The 26144-nt window shown below is 42.8% G+C and overlaps 1 protein-coding gene across 1 annotated transcript; it reads left to right on the top strand.

Annotated features, from left to right (window-relative positions):
- The first annotated feature begins 1270 nt into the window (after window positions 1–1270).
- OLFM4 (olfactomedin 4) lies at window positions 1271–22350 on the top strand. The gene is made up of 5 exons (XM_036302022.1): window positions 1271–1598; window positions 6592–6741; window positions 12955–13167; window positions 14128–14287; window positions 20305–22350. The coding sequence occupies exons 1-5, from the start codon at window positions 1332–1334 to the stop codon at window positions 21105–21107; spliced, it is 1593 nt and encodes a 530-aa protein (XP_036157915.1). The 5' UTR covers window positions 1271–1331; the 3' UTR covers window positions 21108–22350.
- The last annotated feature ends 3794 nt before the right edge of the window (window positions 22351–26144 follow it).

The raw sequence follows: 26144 nt of genomic DNA, 5'->3' as shown, positions 1-26144 counted from the left end.
CCCTTTCATCATTCTTATTTTCCTGCTTGTTCCCTTCCTTTAGTATCTGAAAAGTTTACCAAGGATTTAAGACTGTTTCTCACATTAGCAGTGTTTATTGTGAGAGCTTGTAGAGCCCATGAAGAGAAAGAACCCTTCAAACCAGGTCTTCCAAATGTTCCTGGGGAGGGCGAAGATGAAGTGGGCAGGGACTTTCTTTCTCTGTTTTGAACCCAACAATCTCACATACTGAACCAGGCTTTAGAAAATTAAGAACAAAACAATAACAAAGGAGCACAAAAATCTGACATTTGTATAACACTTCAAAGCTTATGAGCAACTCCCCATATAATATTTTCTTTAATTCTAACAATTTAAAATTGTTACAACACTAGAGGGGCTAAAGGACTTGCAAAGGCCACTGAGTGACAGAGCTAGTTTTTAATATTCAGGCCAGCACCTTTCTCTGCAGGGAGGAAGGCAGAGGACACAGAGATGTGTGAAATGTTGGAGAGGTACAAATGGATCCTACAGACCATTCCTGTCTCTCAGTTTCATGATGAGTAAGCACTGAGCCCTTGACCACCTGGCCAGCTCACAGGAGGGTCTGGGACAACAGAGCTCAGACAGAGTCCTCGAGAGAGAGTAACTGCTCAATGCGAGCTTCCTTGCCTGGGTCTGGGGCAGCCTCCTCTTGGGGTTCTTTCTCCTGAATGGAGCCACAGTGGTGAGTGCTTCATGTGCAGAGCCCCAGCTGAGTTTCCAGGGAGCGGAACATTGCTGGTCCCTGCCTCAGTGTGGGTTGTTGAGAGAACTTGGGCTAGAAGCAGACACTGCAAAGGAGAAGTCAGAGAACCCGGGCAGCAGCAACTGAAGAGGGAATCACATCCTGGGGAGAGTCACAGTTTCTCACCGAGTTCCCCCCTGCCACCCTGTCTCTGGAGAGCATCATTCAGTGAAATGGGCCACTGAAGTGGCTTCTGGGCAAAGGACTGAGGGTTGCCTTTCCCTCCTGGGACCTTCCAGCTCTGTCTCATCCACAAAGACTACTTTGATACGGCCTCTTTCAAGGAAGTGGCATGTTGGAATGAGATATTAGGCTTGAAAAAGCACATTTGAATTAATATTGGGAAGGAGATAACCAGATCAAGGGGCGGCTGACAGAGCTGGGCTCAGAGACAGGTGTGGAGGTGACTCAGGTTCCTGGGTGTCCTGACCCTCTCAGGGCTGTCACGTGCTTGCTGGTGGCTTCCTCTTTCCCCACAAACTGGCCCTGGGGAAATCCCCACTGGGCACTATAAGAAGGTCCTGGACTTGGTGCAGAAGCCAGCTGCTCCAGCCAACAGCACAAGATGAAGCCCGGCCTCCCCTTCCTAGAAGCACTTCTGTTCCTCCTCGGCCCAGCTGCAGGGGATTTGTGGACCCCTGGCCCCAGCCCCAGCTCCTTGCCCCTCACTGACTTCACCTCTAACGTTATTTCTGGCTCCGGCTCCAGCAGCAGCTTTGGTGCCTCCAGCTCCAGGGGTAGGTCCAGGGGTAGCTCCGGCGGTAGCTACAGTTCCGGCGGTAGCTACAGTTCCGGCAGAGGCTTCAGCTCTGGCTCTGGCTCTGTGTCCCGGGTGAGTAGGCTCCAGAGTCTGAGAGCTGCATTCATTCCCTTCCTCTCGCTTTTTGGGGACCTGGATATAATTTCATGGATGGCTAGACCTGAGCACTCTAAAAGATTTACGACTCCCTTTGTTAACTGTAGGCGCCATGGAAATGAATTAAAACCTGGGTGAAATAATTAAATTGTTAGCAAGAGAGATGTCATCTGGGTTCTCCAGCAGACTTTCAGGAAACAATCTAAGCTTTAAAGAGGGTCTCTAACCTGGCTGCACTTTAGAGTGGGAGGAGGGGGGAGGGGCGCTCCAAAAGCAGAGATGCCCAGGCTCTATCCTCTGTGAGAACTGCTAGGGAAGGGGCCCCGCCTGGGCTAGCTCCAGAAAAGTTGTCCAATTAATTTACCGCCCAGCAGGGCCCCTGCAGAGGGTGAAGGAGAGCCCTGGGGGGAGTGTGAGCCACAGTGCTCTCATTGGAGCCTGGTTTGTAAAGGAGATGGGCAACAGAAGTAGGGGGAGGAGACATTGGCCTCTAGGAAAGTGTTATTATTACACATAGATATTTTCCCAGAGGAGTAATAGTTCTCTTCCTTATAGGGAATTTTTAGAGCCATTTTTAGTTCAAAACAACGGAAGTAGCAACAAGGCAAACCATGTACTAGAAAGAAACTGGTCCAGCTGGAGGCTACATCACCAGAACGCACAGTGAGCCCAGTTCTTTGGGGAATGAGGCCTATGGACCTCCTTTAAAGAAATAGAAAGAGGCATGGTGGGGTGAGAGATGAGAGGGCAAGAAGCAATTCCTCTCATCTCTGAGCCTTTCAGTAGGAGCTTTGCTCTGCAAAACCTAGGCTTTCCATGCTCAGGTGTGAATTGGGGTGGAAGAGCCTTAACCCCCCCAAAGCCCATTCTGCATTTCTATGATCTTTACTCACAGGTCAGGTCTTATGTGATTATGTCTGAATGGAAGGGCCAATGGGAAAGGGGAGGAAAAGACTTTTGTTTGTTGTTTTTGTTTTACCACCTGGGCTAATATAAGCAATACAAATTTATTGATTAAAAAATTGTTTGGATAGGACCCAGATAGAAATGGCAGGAATGGTGTTCATTGGGTGCCTAATAAATGCCAGAACTATGTTAAGTACATATTATATATTATCTTATTTAACCCCAAGAGGTATATAAAATTAATGTTCCCATTGTAGAGATGTGAAAACGAAGCTTATAGAGGTGAAACCATTGGCTAAGGTCACTAAGCAAGCAAGTTCTGTAGCTCAAATGCCCATGCTCCTCACCATCTCTCTCTATGTGGCTTTCTGTATTTTCAAGGCATATAGATGAAAACTACTTATTTTTAAGAGGCAGATGCTTTGGGAATCAGGATTATGCACAAAGATTCTTTGTAGCCAGAAATCAGATGCATCATTTTATTTCATTTAACTAAATGATTTTCATGGAGATAATTATAATTTAACATTTTTTAAATGAGACAATAATAATAATTTATTTTGAAACTTCACCACCAATCAGAAACCAATATTTGAGTAAGGTGATTAGCTAAAATAACAGAAAATAAAATATAGGTCAAGAAACAGAGAAATCCAAAATACCTATTATCTGATAAGGAGATGAATATCTAAAAGTAGATAAGAAATGGTAGTTAAATTGTGGTTAGAGGTTTTAATTTCTTTCCTAGTTTGCTTATCTTCCTCTGGTGAGTCAGTATTATAACACCAACTTCTTTTTTACAGCAGATAGCAAGGTGTTACTTCCACTGTAAACCCAGTTTTCTAGGGCTGGCTGTCAGCTTGATGAGCTCTTTGGAAAATGGTGGAAAACCCCTTCATAACTGTCATTGAGCAAATTCCAAATGTATCATTTTCAGTACTTTGAAAATGTTGAGTGCCGTTATTTTATGCCTTGAATCTTCACAGGCACTTAGACTTAGCTGCTAATTAGAGCCGATTGCAACCTCAAATCACAAATGTGAGGCGCACCTTCTGCTGTAGTGCTCAGAGGACTCTACATGCCTCAGGTGCCACCCTCCAATGAAGGGGCCGCCATCAGGGTCCTCATTTCACAGATGAGAAAAGGCTCCATGCTTTGCTCCACACAGTAACTGGCAGAGTCGGAACTGGAGTGAGAAATGTACTTTTGCCATCAGGCTAAGGGGCTGTTGAAAAAACGGAGGCTTTCACCATGAACATGAGCCTAATTCACTTGTCTATCTCTCTAACACAGAGCCTGGCACATTGTAGACACCAGTAAATGTTAACTGAACACATGCTGAGTTAGGATCTACCAGTAGAAGGTGTCTTGTGGGGCATTCAGGGTCCTATTTGCCCTCCACAAGGGGCATCACATACCTTCCCAATAACTAAAGGACAAGCACTTGCCTTAGTCATCCATTCCCCACATTACACACACATAGAGTTTAAGCATTCACCACAGAGAGAGACCCATCACCATTAGCTTCATTGTCTTTGAATGCGAGGAGCAAAAATATCTCTAATGGGAGACACTGATCAAACTTATGGACCATTTTGATGTCAGCTGAGCACGCTGGGCTGATGATAAGCAGGATGGCAGCTGGGGAGTCCGCAGCACTGGGACAGAGATGTTCAATAGAAGCCGGTGGAATGACTGTCAGCAGGGCTCATAATTATTTGCCTGCCTTTCAGGTGAACTTCAGGATTAAAAGTTGTTAGCTAGAGGTTTCTAGTTGATTGTTTGAGACTGCTTGATGACCGGCAGTGTTTTTTGAGTTGACAGAGCTTTTCACAGAACTCGAAGAATGGTCCAACCCTGCCTTGTGCAGCTAATTAACCTTCCCTTGTCAAAATGCAATGTAAGACTTTTTTTTTTTTTGCACAGTTATTATAATAAGCTATTTCTTCAAAAGCCCATGATATATTGGTCCTTCTGTAAAAGGCTTGGCATGCTTGAGCTGGAGTCTTTCTTCAGAGGGAATTATAAAGCTGGTTCCAAGGGAAGCTGGCCTCTGTGACAGGTTCCCAGTGTGGCTTGTCCAGTCCTTATTCATCCTGGCAAAGACCTTCAACTCCCCCTCTCCTAGCCCTGGTGTTCAGCATAAACCTGCTTGTCCCTCCTCCTTATTCTGCAGCTTTTGTAGGCCTGGGTGTGATTGGGAAAAATAAATTGAGAGATTGTCAGGATTGACTTGGTGTAGCAGTTTGGGGTACACATTTATATATATATTTGCAAAAGCCAGAGGTCACTGATGGAATAAAAGCATCTAGGTACAGCTTGCTTTGGAATCATGGAGGTTGGTGGACATTAATGCACAGAACTCAGAATCTTAGCTTCAGCCAGCTGACCTCCTAAACTTTGAGAGGAGTAGCCTGGATTTATTTCACACTCTGCAAACCATTGCTCTCCTCTTGATAGTTTCAGAAACAGATACTTTGGGTTGAGGTCCACAGGTGAGCTTTGGGCTGGCGGGCAGATGTGATCAGTGAAAGGAATAGCCAGGTGGCTGCCAAGAGTTACTCTGCAAAGCAATAGCAGTAATAAAAAATGTTAATTGTGGCAGGATCCCATTGGGGAAGTTCAAAGGGGACAAAGGAAAAACCATATCTTTCAAACCTGTCATTTTAAAATATGCAGTGGCGAGGAAGTGTGAGCCTGAATATTTTAAAGAAACATCAGATATTTTAAAATGGCTTTTCTGAAAGTGGTAAGTTGGAAAACTTTAAAAATTTGCACAAAACCTTCAAACTCATACATTGTTCAATTTTTTTAACAAATGGCTGGTTTGTTTTCACTTTGAAGGATGCTAATTATATCATTTCCCAGGTGAAGAGAGGATATGAATTTGCATTGTGTATTTTCACTGTAACACATATCCTTGATGTTTTCCTCATTCCTATGGTTGGGGGGGTGGGGATTGGGTTGGGGTTTGGGTGAAGGTGAGGAAAAGAAAATGAGTAAGTAGAAGGAAAAGGAAAGTAACATGTACTGATCGCCTACCCTGTGCCCTGGAATTGGTTTACATCACACAGTTAATTTGAAGAGCAACCTGGGAAGTAGGTCATCTCTATTTGCAGATAAGGAAACCGAGACTTAAAGAGGGAAGTGACAGGTGCGGTAGGCTAAATAGCCATCTCAGGTGGTGACTAAAGAAAAACTGAATTTATTTAGGGAAAGGGGGTGAGGAATGGGATATCCAAGGCAAGGGCTGCACAGCACCGAGCCAAGGGGACATTGGGTCAATGGTGGCAGCACCCAGGAGCTGGAGTTTCATCCTTATATGCAGTCATTGGTGGGAAACTTCTGTCGTCTGTGGGTTTGGGGGCTGGATGGGGGGCGGGATTGGAATGCAGATGGAGTGCAGATGCCTTCAGGTGCCTTCAGGACAGTGTCCATGCCTTGTCTGGTCTGACTCCTGGTGTCCAGCAAGCTTTTTTCCTGGTCTCTTGTTCTCCTGTGTAGGGAAGCTTACAATGACCATTAAGGATTATGTTGTCCCATAGTCTGTCAGATAAGTGGTAGAATTGGAATTTAAATTTAGGACTCTCATTCATTCTTTATTTCCCTTTCCTTACATAGAGACAGTAATAGTTTTCTTTAAGGCTCCTCAAAAAAGGAGAATCTTCTTTTAGATGAAGGTGGCTAACACAGTGGTTTAGCCCAACAGGTGGGGAATGTGGCTAAAATGCTAAGAGTAGTTACTGCCCGTGACTCATGGCAGTTGTAGCTTGTTTCTATGATTCTATTCATTTATGTATTGGACGCCACTTGCTTGCCTCTAAGCCAGTGGTTCTCAACCTTGGCTGCACATTAGAATCACCTGGGGATCTTTTTAAAATACTCAGAGGATGAGGCCCAGAAGTCAGGATTTTAAAAAGATTCCCAGGTAATTGTAATGTGCAGCCAAAGTTGAGAACCACTGCTCTAAGCACTCTTTTGACAAGCCAATTTCTGTCACTCCAGTTGCCAAAAAGCTAATTTCTCAGCTTATTACTGATGTTGAACTTATTTTTATTTATAGTTTTCCAATTTCACCGGCTCCAAGGATGACCGCGGGAACTGCCTGTGCTCTGTTGCCCTGCCAGACACCACATTTCCCGTGGAAAGAATGGAACACTTGGAAATCACAGCACGCATCCTCTCCCAGAAGTTCGAGAAGGAGCTTTCTAAAGTAAGCATTTTCCCCTCTCCTAACAATATCTTAATAAGAACAAACAAACAAAACAGAAAACTTTAAAAATTAAATTTATTGGGGTAACATTGGTTAGCACCCTTATGTAATTTTCAGGTGTACATTATAATTCAACATCTGTGTACTCTATGGCATGTTCACTACCTGAAGCCTGGTTTCCTTCCACTGCCGTATATTTGACCCCCTTTACCCACTTCAACCTCCACCCACCCCCTTTCTCTTCTGGAACCACCATTCTGTTGTCTGTATCTCTGAGTTTGCTTTTGTTGTTAGTTCTCAAAACACTTTTATTCAGGACTTTCTAAGCAGCTGTTCTTCACGGTATCACAGACAGCATGTTTGCATCTCTGGAGGCTTTAGCGTTCATTTACAGCACACCTGTGGAGTTCTTTACGGCAGGAGAAATGAGGGCAAGGAAGACATGGGATGGGGATTCTTCACGCCATGGATACACTAACGTCCATATTGCGGTGCTCATGCCACTGGAAAGAGGCCTGGAGCTCTCCCTGCAAACCCCAAGCCTACAATTGTTTTTGTTTCATTGCGTTTAATTCCTTTTGGTCTTCTTCTTGGTCTTCCCTCCAACTTTGCTTTCTTTTATTTCCTCTCCTCTATCCTCTTTATGTTTTATTTTATCTTCCTTTCTTTCACTTTTTCTTCCTATTCCTTTACTCCTTCCCTTTAAAAAAAAAAAAATTCTCTCTCTGCCTCAGTCCTTTCTCTTGTCCATTCCCCCTAATCTTTCTTTCCCTTTCTTTAATTTTTTTAAATCTCTTTTTGGTTTTCTCTTACTTTTTGGAAGACCCTTCTCTTTCTCTTCTTGTTCCTCTTCCTTCTCCTCCTCCACTCCCCCAAATCAACTGCCTCTTATACTCCTTCCTTTCTTAATCTTTTTCTTTATCTTCTTATTTCCTCTTTTCAATTTACTTTTTTTCCTCTCTCCTCCTTTTTGTGGTTATCATTTATTGTCTCAGTGGGAACAGTACATTAGACATGTCCAGCATTAGACTGAAAATTAAGGCTTCCCTGGGAATCTGAATCAAGACTAAAAGGTCACTCGGCCTCGGTAGAGACCTTGACCCCACCCCCTGATTAGCCCTTTCCTCTAGGGGAGGAGGTTGTCCTGCAGGGCCTGCCTTCCTCTGAACTGGCTGGAGCAATGGGACTTGGCATTCCAGTTTTGACCCTTTCTACCTTTTTAGCCAACTTAAAAAATCAATTAGAAAGGCTCCCATTTTCTGCACAGGAGAAGTTCACGCTAGGCTATTATCACATTATGCATTATTAATTACAAATCCATTAATTTACAAGGAGCTCTGGCCTACCTGCAAGATTCAAAATAAGTTTTCCTGAGACATTTAAGTTTAGCTACCACAATATCCAACATAGTTATCCTTTAAGACAAAAATTATGGTGAATCTGACATCCTGCTTTCAGCCTGAATTGGTAGATAAATATTCTAAATTTAAATGAGTGTCCAGGAAAATGTGTTTGACAACTCCAGGAACCTAGCTTTTTAAGAAATAAAATGTCCTTGAATTAATCAGCAGAAAAGGCATAGCACTAAATTATAAATTCCAACCATTAATATTCATAGCCTTATTCCAGCATAATCAAGTGCAGATAAGAAGTTATGCATAAAAACATAACAAGTGGAGGAAAATCCTAGGTAAAGATCTCTTCAGTCAGAGTCATTTGCTTTGAAATGGTGCAAGCTCCTGATTTGTATGTCTCCTCTGCTGGCAGGAGTGTGAAGGCAGTGTGAAGCCCCATGCTGCTCCAGAGAGCATGTAACTTGCCAGTTTGTGAATATGGGGCATTTAATTCCAATTCTGTGAGAGGGGCAGGTGGCATCTGCCTTGCTAATAATTGGCAGGGAGGGAGTTCGGAGTAGATGGGAAAACTTTTAGTTCTGAAAATGTCAGTAACTTGACCTAAAAATATTTGTGATTAAGGCCTAAGAAAGAAATAGTCCTGCCTGTTGAGATTTGCATATTAGATAGGTGTGACAGTTGATAATAAAAATAATGTTAACATGTTATGTTTGTGCTTTTCTAAATGCTTTTTCTATTCTACTCTCAAGACAGATAGGCCCATGTTTTCCTTCCCATTTTAGGGAGGAAAATCTGAGATTCATAAAGGTAAAGAGACATAAGAGTAAAGGTCATTGCTCTCTGGGCTGGTTAATCCCAGTTCTCTTTCCTCTCAGCCATACTGCTACCATCCTCCAGTGCAGACCCAAGAAGAGAGGGTCACTAATGCCTTCAAACCCAAAGTTATCTCTTCAGCTGAGGGCTTTTGAATTTCCAGGTGAATTATTATAGCTGTCCCTAGGTTGCCTTGGAAATCACCATTTATCTTGAGGCCTGGGGGAGTGCCCATTTGGGCAGGCCAGTAGAAAAGGGTTTTCACTGCCTTTCATTGATTCATTATCTGCCAGTACACAGAGAAGACTTATGTCTCTGTCTAAGATGCTGAAAGCGTTTTATACTTTTCTGTTGTTTATGATATGTCCTCTTGTGACTAAGGAAGGGGACGACACAAAAGGCAGCTCTGGATTTTATTTCTCTGGAAGGTTATGTTTTTTGGGTCAAGTTATTTAATACCAAGCATTTGCTAATAGCTCTTCATGCATGAGAAGGTTGAGGCAGCCTGCAAGACATTTAGGCAACTCATAAACAAGCAACATTGATTGAGCAATGTTTTGTATAGTGAAATATAATAAATTTAAAGGTCAGATTGAAAAAAACCAAAATCACTGTTTCTCTAATAATTGCTATAATTTATTGGGCATCCGTTATGTCAGACACTTAATACATATTATCTCTAGTCTTCACAATAATCTTATATCTTGATACCTTTATCCCCAATTTATAGGAAGAAACTAAAGCTTAGACAAATTAAGTGATTTGGTCAGATTAGAGTTCATGTGGGTGTAACTCTGAGGTGCTTCATATGTTGTGGTGGTCAATTCAAGCTCATTTAATCTCATTGCATTATTTTGAAAGATATTTTATATATATATATATATATATATATATATATATATATATATATATATATATATGCCTAAACAACTGGAATGACTGGAATGACCAGTCGCTATGACGTGCACTGATCACCAGGGGGCAGATGCTCAACACAAGAGCTGCCTCCAGCCCTTAGGCCCCAATTGCCGATGGGGCCTGTCGGCCAACCTCCTGGTCCCTCCCCCTGGCTGGCAGGTCCTGATCACCCCATTGAGGCTGAGCCCTGGGCTGGGACAGGGAATCGGGGTGGGTGGCAGCAGACGCAGGCAGCGAGGGAAGGAGGAGGGGGGGAGGCAGGGAGGCAGGGAGGCAGGGAGGCAGGGAGGCAGGGAACCTGATTGGCCCTGATCGCTGGCCAGGACCCCACCCATGCACAAATTTTGTGCACTGGGCCTCTAGTATATAATAAAACCCTAATATGCAAATCAACCAAATGGCAAAACGACCGGTTGCTATGACATGCACTGACCACCAGGGGGGCAGATGCTCAATGCAGGAGCTGCCTCCCAGTGGTCAATGCGCTCCCATAGGGAGGAGTGCCACTCAGCCAGAAGCCGGGCTCATGGCTGGTGAGAGCAGCTGCGGTGGCAGGAGCCTCTACCGCCTCTGTGGCAGTGCTAAGGACATCCCCAAGGGATCCCGGACTGCGAGAGGGTGCAGGCTGGGCTGAGGACCCCCCCCCCCCCCCCCGTATTAAAATAAGAGTATGCTGCAAAGTACATTTACTTATTTCAAATAACCTGGCCATAGTTATGGTCACAGATTTTGAAGAACTGGTAGAAACACGAGCCAGACTAATTCTTTAGTTTAATAGCCTGCTGTATTGCATCCTTATTTATTGCAGGACCTCATTTATTGTACAGAACAACAACAAACATTCCAGAACAAATCCCTAAACAAACTTTGATTCTTAGAACCCATCGATGACATAATATGTATACAACAAATATAAGCATGGATGCTCTGAATGTTAGGCTGTGAATTGAAGGCCAGCATAGATGAATCTTCTAAAGCTCAAACTTGTAGTGATGAGGAGGAGTCTAGGGTAGAGATATTGACACAGGGATATATCTCCTTAAGGCTAGACCTGCATTCTTGCCACACATCCTAGGGCAAGTTGGGCTGCCTCAGCTAAGACTGCAGCTTCCAGAGAGCTGGGATGTTCTCAGAATTTTCCATGCCATCTCAGCATTAAAGATTTGTACATGTGAAAGGTTTATACTAACAATCCACTTGATTAGTAAAGTTCAGACGGTGAAGTTTTTCTGGTTTATCCTCAAATTCTCCCCTGTCTTCCAGAGCTCCATGGATGATTCCAGTTTTCCTGAACACCACTGAGCTTTCCCTTCACTCTCAGCTAAAAGAACCTAAACCTTCCCCAGACAGATCTTCAGAGACCTTTCATTTAGTAGCCGAACTAGTGCCGGCACACCACACATTCTCATAGGAAACAAACTCCAAGTTATGCCTTGGTTTTCAGAGAGAGCCGCATTTCATTTAGCACAGATGACAGTTGAGTCACTCATTTTTGTAGAACAACAGCTGCGACGTGCCACCAAAATGTTCCAGGAAAGCAGAGGGTGTTTCATTTGTTCTAAGAGCTGGCAAGGCCAAATGCCAACGGGAATACTCATTTCACAAACTTTTATTTCTGCAATGGATTGGCACTTTATTATTATTATTTTACCATAGGCAAGGTTTTATGCAGAATTTTTTTATTTTAGAAATTGAAACCTGGTTACGTTATATCTGTGTTTGTACTTTGGAGGGTCGCTTATTAGGTTTCATACATATATATGTGTATATATTTAACCTTCTTATCTGCCAAAATATCACCAGCCTGATCATCCTCTGGGTGATGGCACATCTGATGGCCATGAGCATCAGTTGCCCGAGGAGATACATGAGCAGCGCCAAGGGCTGCATTTTCAACTTTCATTAAAATCCTCTTTGCCCGAAGCCCTGGCTCTTTAGGTCTGCGCCCTATGAGTCCATACTAATTTGCACAGTGAGGTTAAGTGGAAGGGCTAAAATGACAGAAGTTAGGGCTGCCTTTAGTATTAGAAGGATTAGAGGCCAACATCTGGCCCTGAATTCATCCAGGCACGGTGGATCAGCTACTTGACATTAGCATGGTTTGGGGAAAAGTATCACTTATGTTCAAATTTCTAAAAAGAATGTAAAACCAGCAACTTATAATGAGCAGATCCTTAAAAAAACCCGAAGCCATGGCATTTCTTTTAGAGATCAGACACAGAAAGAACCAACTGTGTTTATTGAAATATCCATTTGGCGATTCCAATTATACATTAAAATACCAAGGGAATTTTTGGAAGTATTTTAATGATCAGACATTTAAATATATGCAACAAATGTGTAATTTTAAGGTCTGATTGCAATTATCATTCTTGGAATAAATATGGGTACATTTAATGAAATGTGCACTTTACCAGTGCAGGTGCACATACACTTACATACTATGTAGTAAGTTGAGTCTTTATGTCATTTTCTAAAAGGCAGAGGGGCTTAAAACTCATTGCATATGGTGACCAAGAAAAGAATTGTACTTAGTGTATTTCTCCTTCTAGAGCAGTGGTTCTAAATGGAGAGAGGGTGGTGGTAGTGGCGATGAAGGTGAATTTGCCCCCAGGGAACACTTAGCCATCTCTGAGACATTTTTGGTTGTCACACCTGGGGGATGGGTGGGTGCCTTTGACATTTGGAGACCAGGGATGCTGCTAAACATCCTGTAATACACAAGAAAGCCTTCCACAAGAAAGAATGATCTAGCCCCAAATGTCAATAGTGCTGAGGTTAGGAAACCCTGATTTAGAGCATGTGCTTTGAAGGGAGAGTTGATTCAAACAGTTTAGTTTGGAGAGCTTATATCTTCAAATACTAATTCAGAGATAAAAATGTACTGGCAAAAGATGATTCTGAAACAAAATTATTTTTAGTCTATATAAGTGCAAAATAAACCTCCCCAATTGTAGTAATTTTTTTTTTATTTGGCTAGATAAAAACATATATTGTGAAATATATTTTTGATCCATTTCTTTAATGCTTAACAGCAATCAAATTGCCTCCAAGGGTGTGGTAGTGGAGGAAGACTGTATGATCCCACTCTGAGAACTGACTTGAGGTTTTTTTTATTCCATTTTAGGTCAAAGAGTATGTCCAGTTAATCAGTGTCTATGAAAAGAGACTCTCAAACCTAACTGTCCGAGTAGAGATCATGGAAAAGGATTCTATTTCTTACACGGAATTGGACTTTGAACTGATCAAGATAGAAGTGAAGGAGATGGAGAAGCTGATCATCCGGCTGAAGGACACTTTTGGTGGAAGCTCAGTAATTGTTGACCAGCTAGAAGTAGAGGTAAGGGGCGAATTCACTTCTCAGTGTATTAATAATAAATGTCCTCAGTTATCAGTGGTAGGGTGAGGATGTACAGATCTCTTTCTTCCGACTTCTAATTCTGCACTCTCTCGTGATCATGTGACATATTCCAGTGTTCTGCTGTAGATGGTAAGTTAAGGACAAGGGGGACACACTGACTGAGGAGCAGGTGCCAGCTAATGATCAGGGTCCTGCCCCAGAGCCAAATGGCATTTACATGTCTCTAGAAAGGAGATGATATAAAACAACTTTGTGGACAACATAGATCAAGTGTCTTCTCTGTTCTGGATTTATCCTCATGGGACTAAAAGCCACAATTTACCTGATTTTGGACTCACTAGATCTGTTTCTCCTTTTGGATGATCATGTAATCCTTGATCCCTCTTGGAATTTCTTTCTAAATACTGGCAACCCGTTTTAAAGGAGGTTCTTCTGAGCATGTTTTAGTGAAGCCTTTTAAACTCTGTGGATAAAGACCATGGTTGAGTAATTTATATCAACGAGAATTTACTAGCACAGTCATGATATAGGCTATAATTGAGAATTCTAGTCACATATTTTAGAATTTAAGTTTTTTTCTGGCTCTCACCACTCATTAAAAACTTAATTATGATACAACAGGAGTAAACACGCGTTTACAGAAGAAGGTTATTAGAAATGAACATTAATGGACATTTGTGGATGCTTAAGACTGAGCCTGTGCTCTATTATTGAAGCTGTTAAAATCTTGGCCATTTTCTTCTCGTCACACACATCTGCCTGAGATCTGACAGGCATTCACGCAAAACCATAAAATGTATTCTTCCAAATGAAACCATTCAGAAGAATCTCGGGTGTATTCTCTAGCGATGTTTCACTAAGTGACAAATTCAGCCTCAGAATGTTTATGAAAGAAATTGCACAGTAATATAAAGTCACTCTGAATTTTTATTTTCTTAGATAAGGAATATGACTCTCCTGGTAGAGAAGCTCGAGACACTAGACAAAAACAATGTCCTTAGCATTCGCCGAGAAATCGTGGTGCTGAAGAACAAGCTAAAGGAATGTGAAGCCTCTAAAGGTGAAAACACCCCTGTCGGACCCCCTCCTCCCGCTCCAGGTAAGCATGTTGCATTTCTACCACTGGAGCCAGGCCCCCAGGGGCCTTGCAGGGTTGCTGTTAGGGTTAATGAAACAACGCTTGAGGAGCTCAGAGCTCTATGATCGGCACTGATACTCCGGCAGTTGTTATTATTACTAACGAGGATCATCGAAATGAAAACCTTGCTGCGAACAAAGGCAGGGCCAGGTCCTTGTGCGCTTCAGCACTTCCCTCTGGCGAACAGAAGCCAGCCTCTGCTGCAGCAGTCAGCCCGTCCTTTAGAGACACCTTGTCACAAGGAAACAATTGCTACAGGCCCTGGGCATCTCCATCTGAATGAGGACTGTATCTTTTCATCAAATGGCCAGCTTTTGCCATTTTCATTAATTCCTGATGTTAAACCTGTTTCCTTTTAGGCCCCGAGTTTGAGTTTCTGGATCCTTGTCAGTGTGGCTGGCTTCTTTAAGGCTTTAATTAGATGCTGCCATAGTTTTAAGCCTCTTGGTCCTGTTCCTTCTGCTGTTGGGAATCTGTAGCAGTGTGACATTCAGAGGAGGTTTAAGACAAAGGCCATGTTCTGGCCTCTGTAACAAAGTGAGGCTCAATTGGGTCTGGGATCAGTGGTGTCAACATACATTGTAAATGAGAGCTCCTTGTGCTAGGCAACCAAGGGCTCCTTGAGAGCAAGAGTCGAAGCAATGACACCCTCTGATAATACCTGAGGAAGACTTTCTTCCTTTTTTCTTCTCTTTCTTTTTTTAACCTCAGCAAATCTTGCTCAGGGAATAGATTTTTCTGGCACAGTTTCCTATGCATCCCTTAGATTGAGGACATTGTGGAGCAGCAAGGAACATTCAAGGTCACCTAGCCCCAAGCCCATCATTTCTCAGAGGAGGGGACTTAGATGGTGAAGACACTGCTTTTCCCGAGGCCACATAGGTGGTGACAGAGCTGAGGCTGAAATGCAAGGCCTTCCCTTCCTGGTCATCTCAGGACCTACAATGTCAGGCATCAATAACTCAAGGGCAGTGATGCGGGAGAAAGAACACTGATTAGTATCTAAGGAGGAAAATGAGTGAGTCTGTTGGATTATTTTCGTTAGAATACTTTCTCCCAGAACTTTCCCGTAGGTCCTCACACTTAGACTTGTGTCAGCCATCCCAGCCCAGCTGTGTTGTTTAAGCAAATTGGACCCAGATTTCCTCTCACTTTCCTACAACTTTGGCTGTTCCTGGATCCCAGCCAAGCCACTTGGCCCTCCTCCAGCTTTGTTCATATTATATTTATGATGTTTATATTAAACTGACTTTTTGTCATGCTTTTAAATCAATTTCTTTCACTTGCTCTCTTTCTGTTTGGATTGGTTGATAATGCAGAATTGAAAAATCCCCAGGCTCCACCAAGTTGTGAGCCTGTGGAGACTTTAATTAAAGTTCCTCGCTATTGTGGGACTTTAAAATCTGGCCTCTCTGCTGTTTGGACTGCAGAGTTGCACTGAACAAAAGAACTTGCATGCAAGTCTCAGCTCTGAAGTCATTCTGTGCCCTCTTGGCCCCTCCCTTGCAGCTGTGGCTTGCTATCCCCGTGGTCAGCTTGATCTTAGAACCAGGACATGCAGTGAGGGTTCAATAAAGTGCACTTTGCATTTGCTTTATGCTGCAAATGGCATCTTTTTCTGCTTCATTTCATAGAACTTCCTAATCTAAAATAATTGGCCTTGTGCTCATTAACTTTTTTCCTGAAAACAACTGACTCTGTTGCTCTGTTTCCTCCTGAATCTAAATGACTGCATAGGCAAAATGTGATGGAAACGTTCAGGGGTTGATCACCATTGTGCTCAGAAATGCTAGGCTCTGTGCTGACACAGGAAGGTGCTCAGTAATGGTTGGTGACTGACTAGGATGTGAAAGATTTGGGGTGACCTGCCAAAATCACAAGCCTAGGGGAAGAGCAGAGTGTTGGCTAGCATATATCCAATAATTCAGAGTCAATTTAGTTTTAATTATTTTATAATTATTACCATTTTGATTGCCTACTTTTTACAAGTCAATTATATTCTCCTTTTGGCTCAAAGTTCACTTTGTCCAGGTGAGAGAGCATATTGATAGATCTAAGATTAAATTTCCTCTGCAGGTATATAATCTTGAGCTTTAAAGAAAAGTGCTAACCATGATACTTTATAAAAGCCAAGTTATAGAATTTAAAGTTTCATCATGTGGCTCCCCAGGATATTTTCAGAATGCCATGGCAATAGCTAATGAATTACATGGTGAAGATATTGCCAATAAAGGCTACCATTGTGTAGAGGTTCCTTGTATGATGTTCTAGGAAGTGAACACCAGGGTCTTCAAAAAATTCAGATATATAGCAGGGGAGAGGGCTGATATTTTATAAATAAGGGTAGATAAACTGGTTTTGAGAGATTTGATTGGTGATTTATTCCCTTATTCCGCAAACACTGTAGGGCTGGCCCTGTTCTGAGTACTGGGGTTACCAGGATGGTATAAAACCACTATCCAGGAAGGGAGACAGTCACATAGACCTTCAGTAGTAACATGATAGTTACCATTCATTGAGTTACATGTACCTACCTTTTCTCTATTTCTCCGAACAGTCCTGCAGAGTTGGTATTAGTATTTTTCTTAGAGGTTAAGTAACTTGCTCAAGGATACACAACTAGTAAGTATTGGAGTCAGGACTGAATTGGAATCTGCCTGGTAATATTTTCATTGTACCAGGCTGCCTTCCATAGATGCTCGAATAGAGAGAGACCTGTGACTCCTGGAATGACAAGAAAGCTCCAGCTACTCACCAACCAGATTAATACCAAATTACCTTCGCTTCCTTGCTTGTGGAGGAGCTAAAGGGGCACTTTTGCTCTCAGTTCTATCCTGTATTCTCTTCCACCAGAAAATGCAAAATGATTCATTGTTTTTTCACAGTTCTTGTGTCACGGCTGGGCTGTGGGTTGTTATGCCAGTAGCAGGGTAAAGTTGGGGTGGTTGGGTAAGGAAGGGAATGGAGTATCTCAAACATACTCCTGAAATGAAGGAAGAGACCCGGAGGAGGGTCAGTATAGGGGGGATGGGGAGAAGCTTAGGGTAGGTGAGTAGGTGGGGGCAGGGTTGGGGACTCTGGCTGGGCTGGATGAGCAGTGGGTACTGGCTGTCAGTTTCAGCATTGTTTCCAAGAATGTTTGCTGCCAGGACCCAGGGAAGTCCGCCATAGCTTTGCACGGCTATAGCCACATCTGTAGTATTGGCAACAATGACTAGTTTTTCCCCTGCATTCACTGTTTACCAGAGCCAGCATCATAAAAATGGCTCAAAGGAGATAGAGGATAAAGTAAAGATAACAAACAAAACAAAACAAAAATAACAAACAGGAGATTATTTAGGAATGCTTGGGAGGTGAGGAAAAGAGATTTAAGTTCATACAGTTTTAATATTTATACCAGGTACAATTTCAATTTCCTGGCCAACATGTGAAGTGATGAACCATTACTATTATTAGTGCTAGTAGTAGTGGTAGTGATTTTTAAGAAAAGATTATTTTGGTTCCTTCATATATAAGGATTTCCACATCTAGGACAGAGTAGTTTATTATCTTTAACCCCATGGTGATGATTGAATTAATTATATGCATCATAAATTTTCTTTAAATATTTTGTGGCTATTGGCTTGGGATATTTCCTTTCCAGGAAGGCACGATTCAATTAAGCAAACAGTTCCTTTCCTAAGTCTTCTAACCTGCAAGAAAAAAGTGACTTTCTTTCATTTCCTCAGGGCGAAAGGTAGTTGAATAAATAAGTTCTTAGAAAGATATTTTAACTAGAAAATTCAGTTTGTAGCATATGAAAACTCGAATACTTTTTGTTATCATTAAACTGAACACACCGCTAACTTTATTTTAATAATTTATACATTGTTTCATAAACAAAAGCAAACAAGCATTCATCTGAGAGATCACTTTTAGGAGAAGAAATAATAATTTATAATTTTATTTATTATTTCTTTAGTGGGAGCAGTCTCTTGGCTGAACACATGTTGCTTTTTTATTTATGAAATGGGGCATGCATTATTAAAATAAACCCACGACTGTGTTCTGCTTAATGATATGCAAAATTATTTGAGGTTGGGTAAGAGTGGTTTCATTTCTCTACCTGTTGTATGGTTGGCTGGCTTTCCCACCAACTGCAGATTTATGAGAGCATTTAAGGAGCACGTATTTAATTCTGGGACCAAAAAACACCAGCAGATTGGAAAAACAAAAGCAGGATTTCTAGTAATGGTTTCACCTCTGAGCAGTCCTTGAGTGAGGTGGGGAGAGGGAGAGACATTTAGCAAGGAGGAGAATGGGTCTGGAGCAGAGACTCAGAGGCAAAGTTTTGCATCCCCCCCCCCCCCCAATGCTAACCTCAGGCAATTCTTTGGAGCTCTGCTTTTGGCTCCAGCTCACTTCATATGCTCTCCAAAGCTCCCCGATTTTCTCCAAGCATTTAAAGCCAGAGCCAGCAATTCTGGCTCTGCTCCGTCCTCTCTCACCTGCTCTGTTCCAGTTAGCAGGATGAGGCAAAATGTCCTAAAACGTACTTGAAGTTGTATTATTTTTTTGTGTTATCCAAGAAACAATCTCACCCATTTTTAAGGGTATTTATTAAGAGCCCAGAAAAATGTGTGTTCCACTCTTTGAATATTATTATAAAAATATGGACGGATTCGTGCTCAGGTGGGGTCCCTCAGCCTGGCCCGTGCCCCCTCTCAATCGGGGCCCCATCAGGGGATTTAGCAGTGATGAAGCAGCAGGCGGCCAGGGAGGAGCCCCAGCCAGGGCTGGGCACAGTTCCTGCTGCTGCCACTCACTCGGCTGAGCAGTGCTCCCGCTGTGGGAGTGCACTGACCACCAGGGGGCAGCTCCTGCATTGAGAGTCTGCCCCCTGGTGGTCAGTGTGTATCATAGCAACCGGTTGACCAGTCATTCCAGTTGTTCGGTTGTAAGGGTTGTAAAAACAGTTTGGGCTCACAGGCATTTTAGAGGAAATGCAAGGTGAAGGGCCATTGACTCAGCTTGAGTCATTCACCCAAGTGTTACAGGGGATATCAATTCAGTGGACAGTGAGTCTGGTCCCATTTGACTGTATACATTGTGACAACGACAGTATATAATGGGAATGATGAGGCACTTGCCTGTCATTCTGTGGTGTAGTACAGTGGTTGCCAACCTTTTGGACCTCATGGACTACCAGTGGTCCGCTGGTGTAGTAGAACACAGGTGACAAATAGCAAGACCTTCCTTATAACTCTGCAGCAAGATAATCACCAAGTGATCTATGTGATGGACTATGCTTTGGGCACAGAGCAGGCAGTGTTGCTCTAAAATAACTCCCATGGCTTCTCAAGGCTGAAATCCCACCATTATAGAACCATCTTTCTGTATCTTTAAAATATCACATTTAAAACTTCTTTGATTAAGATTAGCTTAGGGCAGCCTTGGTACTGGGTGTGGATATGCACTTGGGGTCCCAGGCAAAGGGAGAAAGGTGAAGGGAAAGGAGAGCTGCCTGGGACAATCTTCTCCTTCATCACATACTTCCTGACCCTGGCACCTTCTGACTTTATGGGAAAGAGTAAGATTATGGGATGATCCTGCTATCTTGATTTTTCTATAAGAAAAAGGAAATAAAATACTATTTGCAAAATGCTCCCTGATAGAAGAAGATATATTAAATTCCCCCAATCCCCTGTTTCTGTCTTTGGGCCGTCCCTCTAACCTTGGCAGTTTCATTATCCCCATTTTCCAGATTGAGAGCCAATTCATGGAAATGAAAGGTAAGTTCTCTGTGGAGCTGATAGCAGGTTTGCACTGAGGCTGAAACCAACAGAAGGTTTTGGCTCTTCTCCATTAGAACCACTGTTGTCATTGAATCTCAATAAGACAACTATTTATGCCTTCCTTTAGTTCTTAGGATATTGAACTGTTTGTATCTTGTCTTTCATTTTCTCTAAGAATACCCTTTTGTTTTCTTGTTTGTATAGGAACATGTGCTCACGGTGGTGTGGTGAACATCAGCAGGCCTGTTATAGTTCAGCTCAACTGGAGAGGGTTTGCCTACAAGTATGGTGCCTGGGGCCGGGATTATTCTCCCCAGAATCCAGACAAAGGGCTGTATTGGGTGGCACCTTTGAATACAGATGGTAGATACTTGGAATATTACAGACTCTATAACACACTGGACGATCTGCTATTGTATGCAAATGCCCGAGAGTACCGGATTCAGTATGGTCAAGGTAGTGGTACAGCAGTTTACAAAAACAACATGTATATCAACTGGTACAGCACCCGCAACATTGCCAAAGTTAACCTGACTACCAACACAGTTGCTGTGACTCAAACTCTCCCTGATGCTGCCTATAATAACCGCTTTTCATATGCTAACGTTGCTTGGCAAGATATTGATTTGGCTGTAGATGAGAATGGATTGTGGGTGATCTATTCAACGGAAGCCAGCACTGGTAACATAGTGATTAGTAAACTCAATGACACCACACTTGTGGTGCTAGAAACTTGGCATACCAAGCAGTATAAACCATCTGTTTCTAACGCCTTCATGGTTTGTGGGGTTCTGTATGCCACCCGTACTCTGAACACCAGAACAGAGGAGATTTTCTACTACTATGACACAAACACAGGGAGAGAGGGCAACCTACACATTGTCATGCAGAAGATGCAGGAAAACGTGCAGAGCATTAATTATCACCCTTTTGAACAGAAACTTTTTGTCTATAATGATGGTTACCTTCTGAATTATGATCTTATCTTTGACCAGGAACCCCGCTAAACTGTTTAGGTATTAGGGCAAGAGAGAAATAAATATTAGTTGAAAAAATTCTATTCTCCACTTTTTTAGATACCTGCAAGGGGATCAAAAGTATATTTGCTTAGTACTAATATTTGGGAGCATAGTTCTACCACACTAGAGACTTAAGATATTTGTCCTGATTTGATTAGTTCTCTTGGAAGCCATCTGCCTCCTGGATGCATTTTGCATTTCCCTCCTGAAATAAGACCCTTCCAGGGTGGGGTTGTCAGGGGTCTGGGAACATTATGGACCCCAAAGAAGCCTTCAGTGAGGTGACATCTGGAAATGATGAAACTTAAAGAGGACTCTGTATGGCTTCTGGGGGTCTTTGTACAGCAGAGAGGCTCACTGACCAGTCTCCTCCATGTAGCCCAAATAATTCTTTCATACCTGACAAAAACCTGGGGCCTAATTATGCAGAGTAATACCTGAAGCTCCTTGAAGAACCAAATCTTTAACTTTCTTTTCTTGCTCAAACCTGAAAGAGTGTTTTGTGTGGAGCAGATAAGTAAATTTAGCGTGCTTATATTTTATCTGTAAAATGCTCTGAGTTTTCTGGAGAAAAGCCTTTTTGTATATCTTAGCATACACTGAAAATCAACCCCATATGGATCTGCAGAAGAGGCTCTGGATTATTCCCTCCCCCTCCCCATTGTCTACTTATATGAATAAGTAGAACCCAACGATAGCTTGGAAGATTGGAAACAGATTTGCCAACCAATTACTGCCTCCCATCTTCCTACATCTTCTTTTTTAAATAAAAATTAACCAGTTTTTTTTTAATGGAACAGATATGAGATAAAATTATCTTTTCCCCCCCTCATCATGAATGTTTACTGACATGACTCTAAGACTGTAAGAGAATCAGATGGCAGAGATAAAATGGCGGCATGTCTGGTTATATAACAAAGCCCTTGGAGCACATGTGAGACTTGTATGAAGTCATATAAGTTGTTTCATGCAATTTTTATCTTTGTTTAAGACTGAAACTTGTAAGAAAATAATTTTTTTTTGAGGAAGAAATATAGAGAACTTGTTGCAAGTACCTTTTCAATCAATGCAGTTTGAAAACCTTGTGGGTGTATGTGCTTCTGCGCTTTTGGAGGCTTTATCATCCGGTCTTGGGATATTTTCCCCTAATGTTCATGAGTTCTGCTCTCTAGAACTGGCTTCTTCAATGCTGTACACTTCTTCTTTTAATAAATGATTAACAAGTGCTTTGAAAAAATTGTTGTCTTTTGTTTTTATTTACTCTTTTAATTTAATTAGAAAAAAATCTTAATAGGATAGCTCATACTTTGCTGTGAGGTACAGAGAATGGCTACCTCCCAAACAACAAAGCCCGGGAGATCATATACATGACGGCAAATAACATTAATAGCTTTTAAAGGAGTCCAAAGTCAGGCTGGTCTTTTTATTTCCCTTGAAAATCCATTCTTTCTGGCAGCTTTTGTTGTATGAGACTGCACTCTTTTCTGTTGGGATATGACCTTATGTACTTATTAATTTGCATGACTGATCTGATTATTTCCAATGTTAGACTATATTTGTGTGGCTTATGTTCCTTTTCCAAATGAGCTATTAACATGGGTCAGGAACCTCCAGATCTTTCTCAAACAGGAGGTCTTGCACAGCAAGCAAAGGGACAAACTGGCCATACTAGGGAGAGAGTACCTTTATCAAAGAGAAGGTGGAAGGGACGGGTGACCTAGAGCTGGAAGGACAGACCGACAAGGCTGGTGTAGTTAGTCTTACCGAAATGCTAATTTTTAATCCATGCCAAATCTTTTGAGGCAGGTGGTAGCTGTAATACTTAGTATTTTTAGCAGGATTTTCCCCTGTCATTCAAAGCTAAACATAGAGACCAGGCATGGCCTTCAAAATGCAGCAAGATATGAAGATAAAGACAGGTATGTCATGTGAGATATAAGTTAAAAACAGGGACGTTATATTTAATCTGGCCCCAGGCAATTTTCCAGATGAATGTTTCTACTGAATACACAGCATGACCTCTGAAGATTCGGGAAAGGAGGCAGGAAGCCAAGGTAACTCTAGCAATCAGCCTCTTATTTAAACTGCCACAGAAGCATTTGCCTGAAAATTCCCTCCAGGACCTTGCCACTAGGCACAGTGGGTCAGCCGGCAGGGGCTACCTGCAGAAAACCTCCCTGCTGGGAAGGTTGAACAACTGAATGGATTCAGGTTCCACGGTTTCCTACAAAAAGTTATACAATACAAATGTAGCTCTAATTCATCAGCTAGCTTTCTTTTGGGAATAAAAAACAACTATGTATATATATGTAAATATATGTATATTTAAATCAGCTTTATTGAGATGTGGTAAAATCTGCCAATTTTAAGTGTGTGATCAAATGAGTTTGACAAATGTATACAGTTGTCTCAAGGCAACCATAATTAGCCTATAAAACATTTTCATTATTGCCCCCCAAACTTTTCTTGCGCCTTTTTGTGGTCAACTCCTATCTCATGTCCTAGCCCCTAACAACCGCTGATCTATTTTCTATCTCTGTGGAATCATACAATATGTAGCCTTTGAACCTGGCTTCTTCAGGTCTCCTCTTGAAAAAGGGAACTCTGGGCTCAAATTACCTCAGAGGGTGACTGAGCATTACCAGTGGCTCTGAGGGTTTCCTACATATTTATAATTTGTGGGGGCCATTGGGGAATTTTGAAGAGCTGTGGTGACCTACTTGCCTCTATAAGTGTTCTCTAGTGAACTGGAATCACCAAGGGAAGGAGTTGTCTAGCTCTGGGCTTCAGTCAAGCCTACCTGGTGAGACTTTCCAAACCTTGAAAGTTCCCCAGCCACTGGTTTTATTCAATGTTTCTTGTCCAATCTCTACTCCAGTACCACAAGCATCTCTGCCTAGGTGAGTCCTGATACTAATTAATGATGCACAGAGGTTAAGAGTGTAGGATTTGGAGTAAAGCCAAACTGGATTTGACTCTTGGTTCAACTGTTTACAAGCAACATGGTATTGGGCAGGTTCTTTAATTTTTCTGGTACTCAGTGTTGTTTTCTGTATAATGGGATATAACCACCTACCTCAGAGTCCTATTGGGTGAATTAAATAGTATCTATATATATATAAAACCCTAATATGCAAATAGACTGAATGGCAGAATAACCAAACAACTGAACAACTGGTCGCTATGATGTGCTCTGACCACCAGGGGGCACACGTAAAACATGGTGGGCATCAGCAGCAGGCAGCAGAGCATGGAACATGGCAGGTGTTGGACATGGTGGGATAGTGGAGCAGGTGAGCAGGGGCGCCAGACCAAGATGGGGCACCAGTCACTGTCATTGGGGTGAGCCTCTGGTGGTTACTGAAAATTCTTTGCTCCCACATGCCCTGGTCCTGCCCAGTGCTCGAACCTGCTGCCAGCGCAGGCCCTGCTTGCCCCCCCTGCCGGTGCCCAGCACCAGCCTGAACTCTCAGCGCTGTCAGCAGGTGAGAGTGGCCACTGCCAGCCCTGATCGCCCCTGAGGGCGTCTTCACCTCCCCCTGCTCCTGAGGGGCGATCTGGGCAGCAGCCACAGCTTGCACTGACTGACGGTGCTGGCCCCGCTTATACCTGCTGCTGGCACCAGCCCCAATCACTCCATGGCCATCAGACAGGGGACTGGGGGCCACGGTGAGAGGGGCTAGGAGGGGGCATGGAGAATACCCACCAAAGCCTCGCAGCCCACAGTTCCTTTCAAGATGCATGGATTCATGCACTGGGCCCCTAGTTCAGTATATAAAGTGTTTAGCACAGTTTTTGGCACATGCTCTGTCCTGAACAGGAGTTATTATCCCTCTTTCTCATTTGAACTTTAGGTTTAAATTGGGCTGGCAAGATACAAGCTAATTGGGATAAGAGTTTACATTTTTCCCCCCTTTAAGACTTGTTGCAACTACTGAGTCTTTAAGCAGGTGCCCTTCTGGTATGAAAGAGTTCCAAAGGCTGGAGCACCCTCTCTCTGTCTTTGACTCCACAACTGATTCTCAGAGCTTATGTTTTTCATGTTGTGACTCCAAGGGACAGAGCAACATGAGCAGCAGAAACTGAAGTGCTTTACCTTTCCTTTGAGCCACTGAAAACCTAAACAAAGGCCAACTCTCATTAAGCCTCAGCCCAGAACTACACACATGCACGTGCTCTCCTACGTGCTGTGGTCAATGGAACATCAATCTTCTCTAAACAGGCGTAGGTATGTTTTCTGTACTCTACTTTTAGTAACATATATTTATATTTTAAAGCTAGTTTGCACTGCCAGCCATAAGACTGTGTTTTCCTTCTCTTCTTGATTTGTGAGCCACTGAAAGGGAAATGACAATGCTTGGAGAGAGGGTGACTGCGTGGCTGCCTTCAGGATGATGGAGGGAGGTTCTGGGTGTGAGCCCCCGTCATCTCAAACAGATGTCATACCATTAAGGATGATTAGCCTCCTGTGCTCCAGAATGTTCTGGAACAACAATAGGGTGAATCGTGACACATCAAAATATAAAAGGCAGGCACGTTTCTCAGGCATGCTCCCAGCCAGGGGAACAGACCAGCTGGCCTGGCTCATCGATGAGAGATGCTATTTGAGTTGTCAGTTTAGTTGCCAGGCCTCACATCTGTACCTCAGGATGTGCCCACTTGTCTCTGAGATCTGCATCTGCTCCTGGATTCCATTCAAAGGGAACAGCCCTTGGAATCAAGGTCCGTGGAGGAGAAAGATGGCTTTCAGCCTGTCCAGAGGGGAGGCTTCTCCTTGGATGCCACCCCTGGACATCCTGGAACCTGTGAGCCTGGTTTCCTAGACTAGACATGGGAATATTAAAAACAAACAAACAAAAACGTTTGGTGTGTTTGGGGACTTCTAAGTGGGTTTTCTGGAGTTTTGTGTATGTGAAGGATGAGGATGGAATGATGAACAGAGGCCAGGGTTTTTATGACATCAAAGGAATTTGGTCCTTTAGCCGCCACACAGGAAATTTTTGCTGAACCCCAAGGCTCTCCAAT

The sequence above is a fragment of the Myotis myotis genome, unplaced genomic scaffold, assembly GCF_014108235.1.
Source record: "Myotis myotis isolate mMyoMyo1 unplaced genomic scaffold, mMyoMyo1.p scaffold_m19_p_3, whole genome shotgun sequence".
Taxonomy (NCBI): Eukaryota; Metazoa; Chordata; class Mammalia; order Chiroptera; family Vespertilionidae; genus Myotis; species Myotis myotis.
Note: the sequence above shows the minus strand (reverse complement) of the source record. Positions and strands in the feature narration are given on the sequence as shown.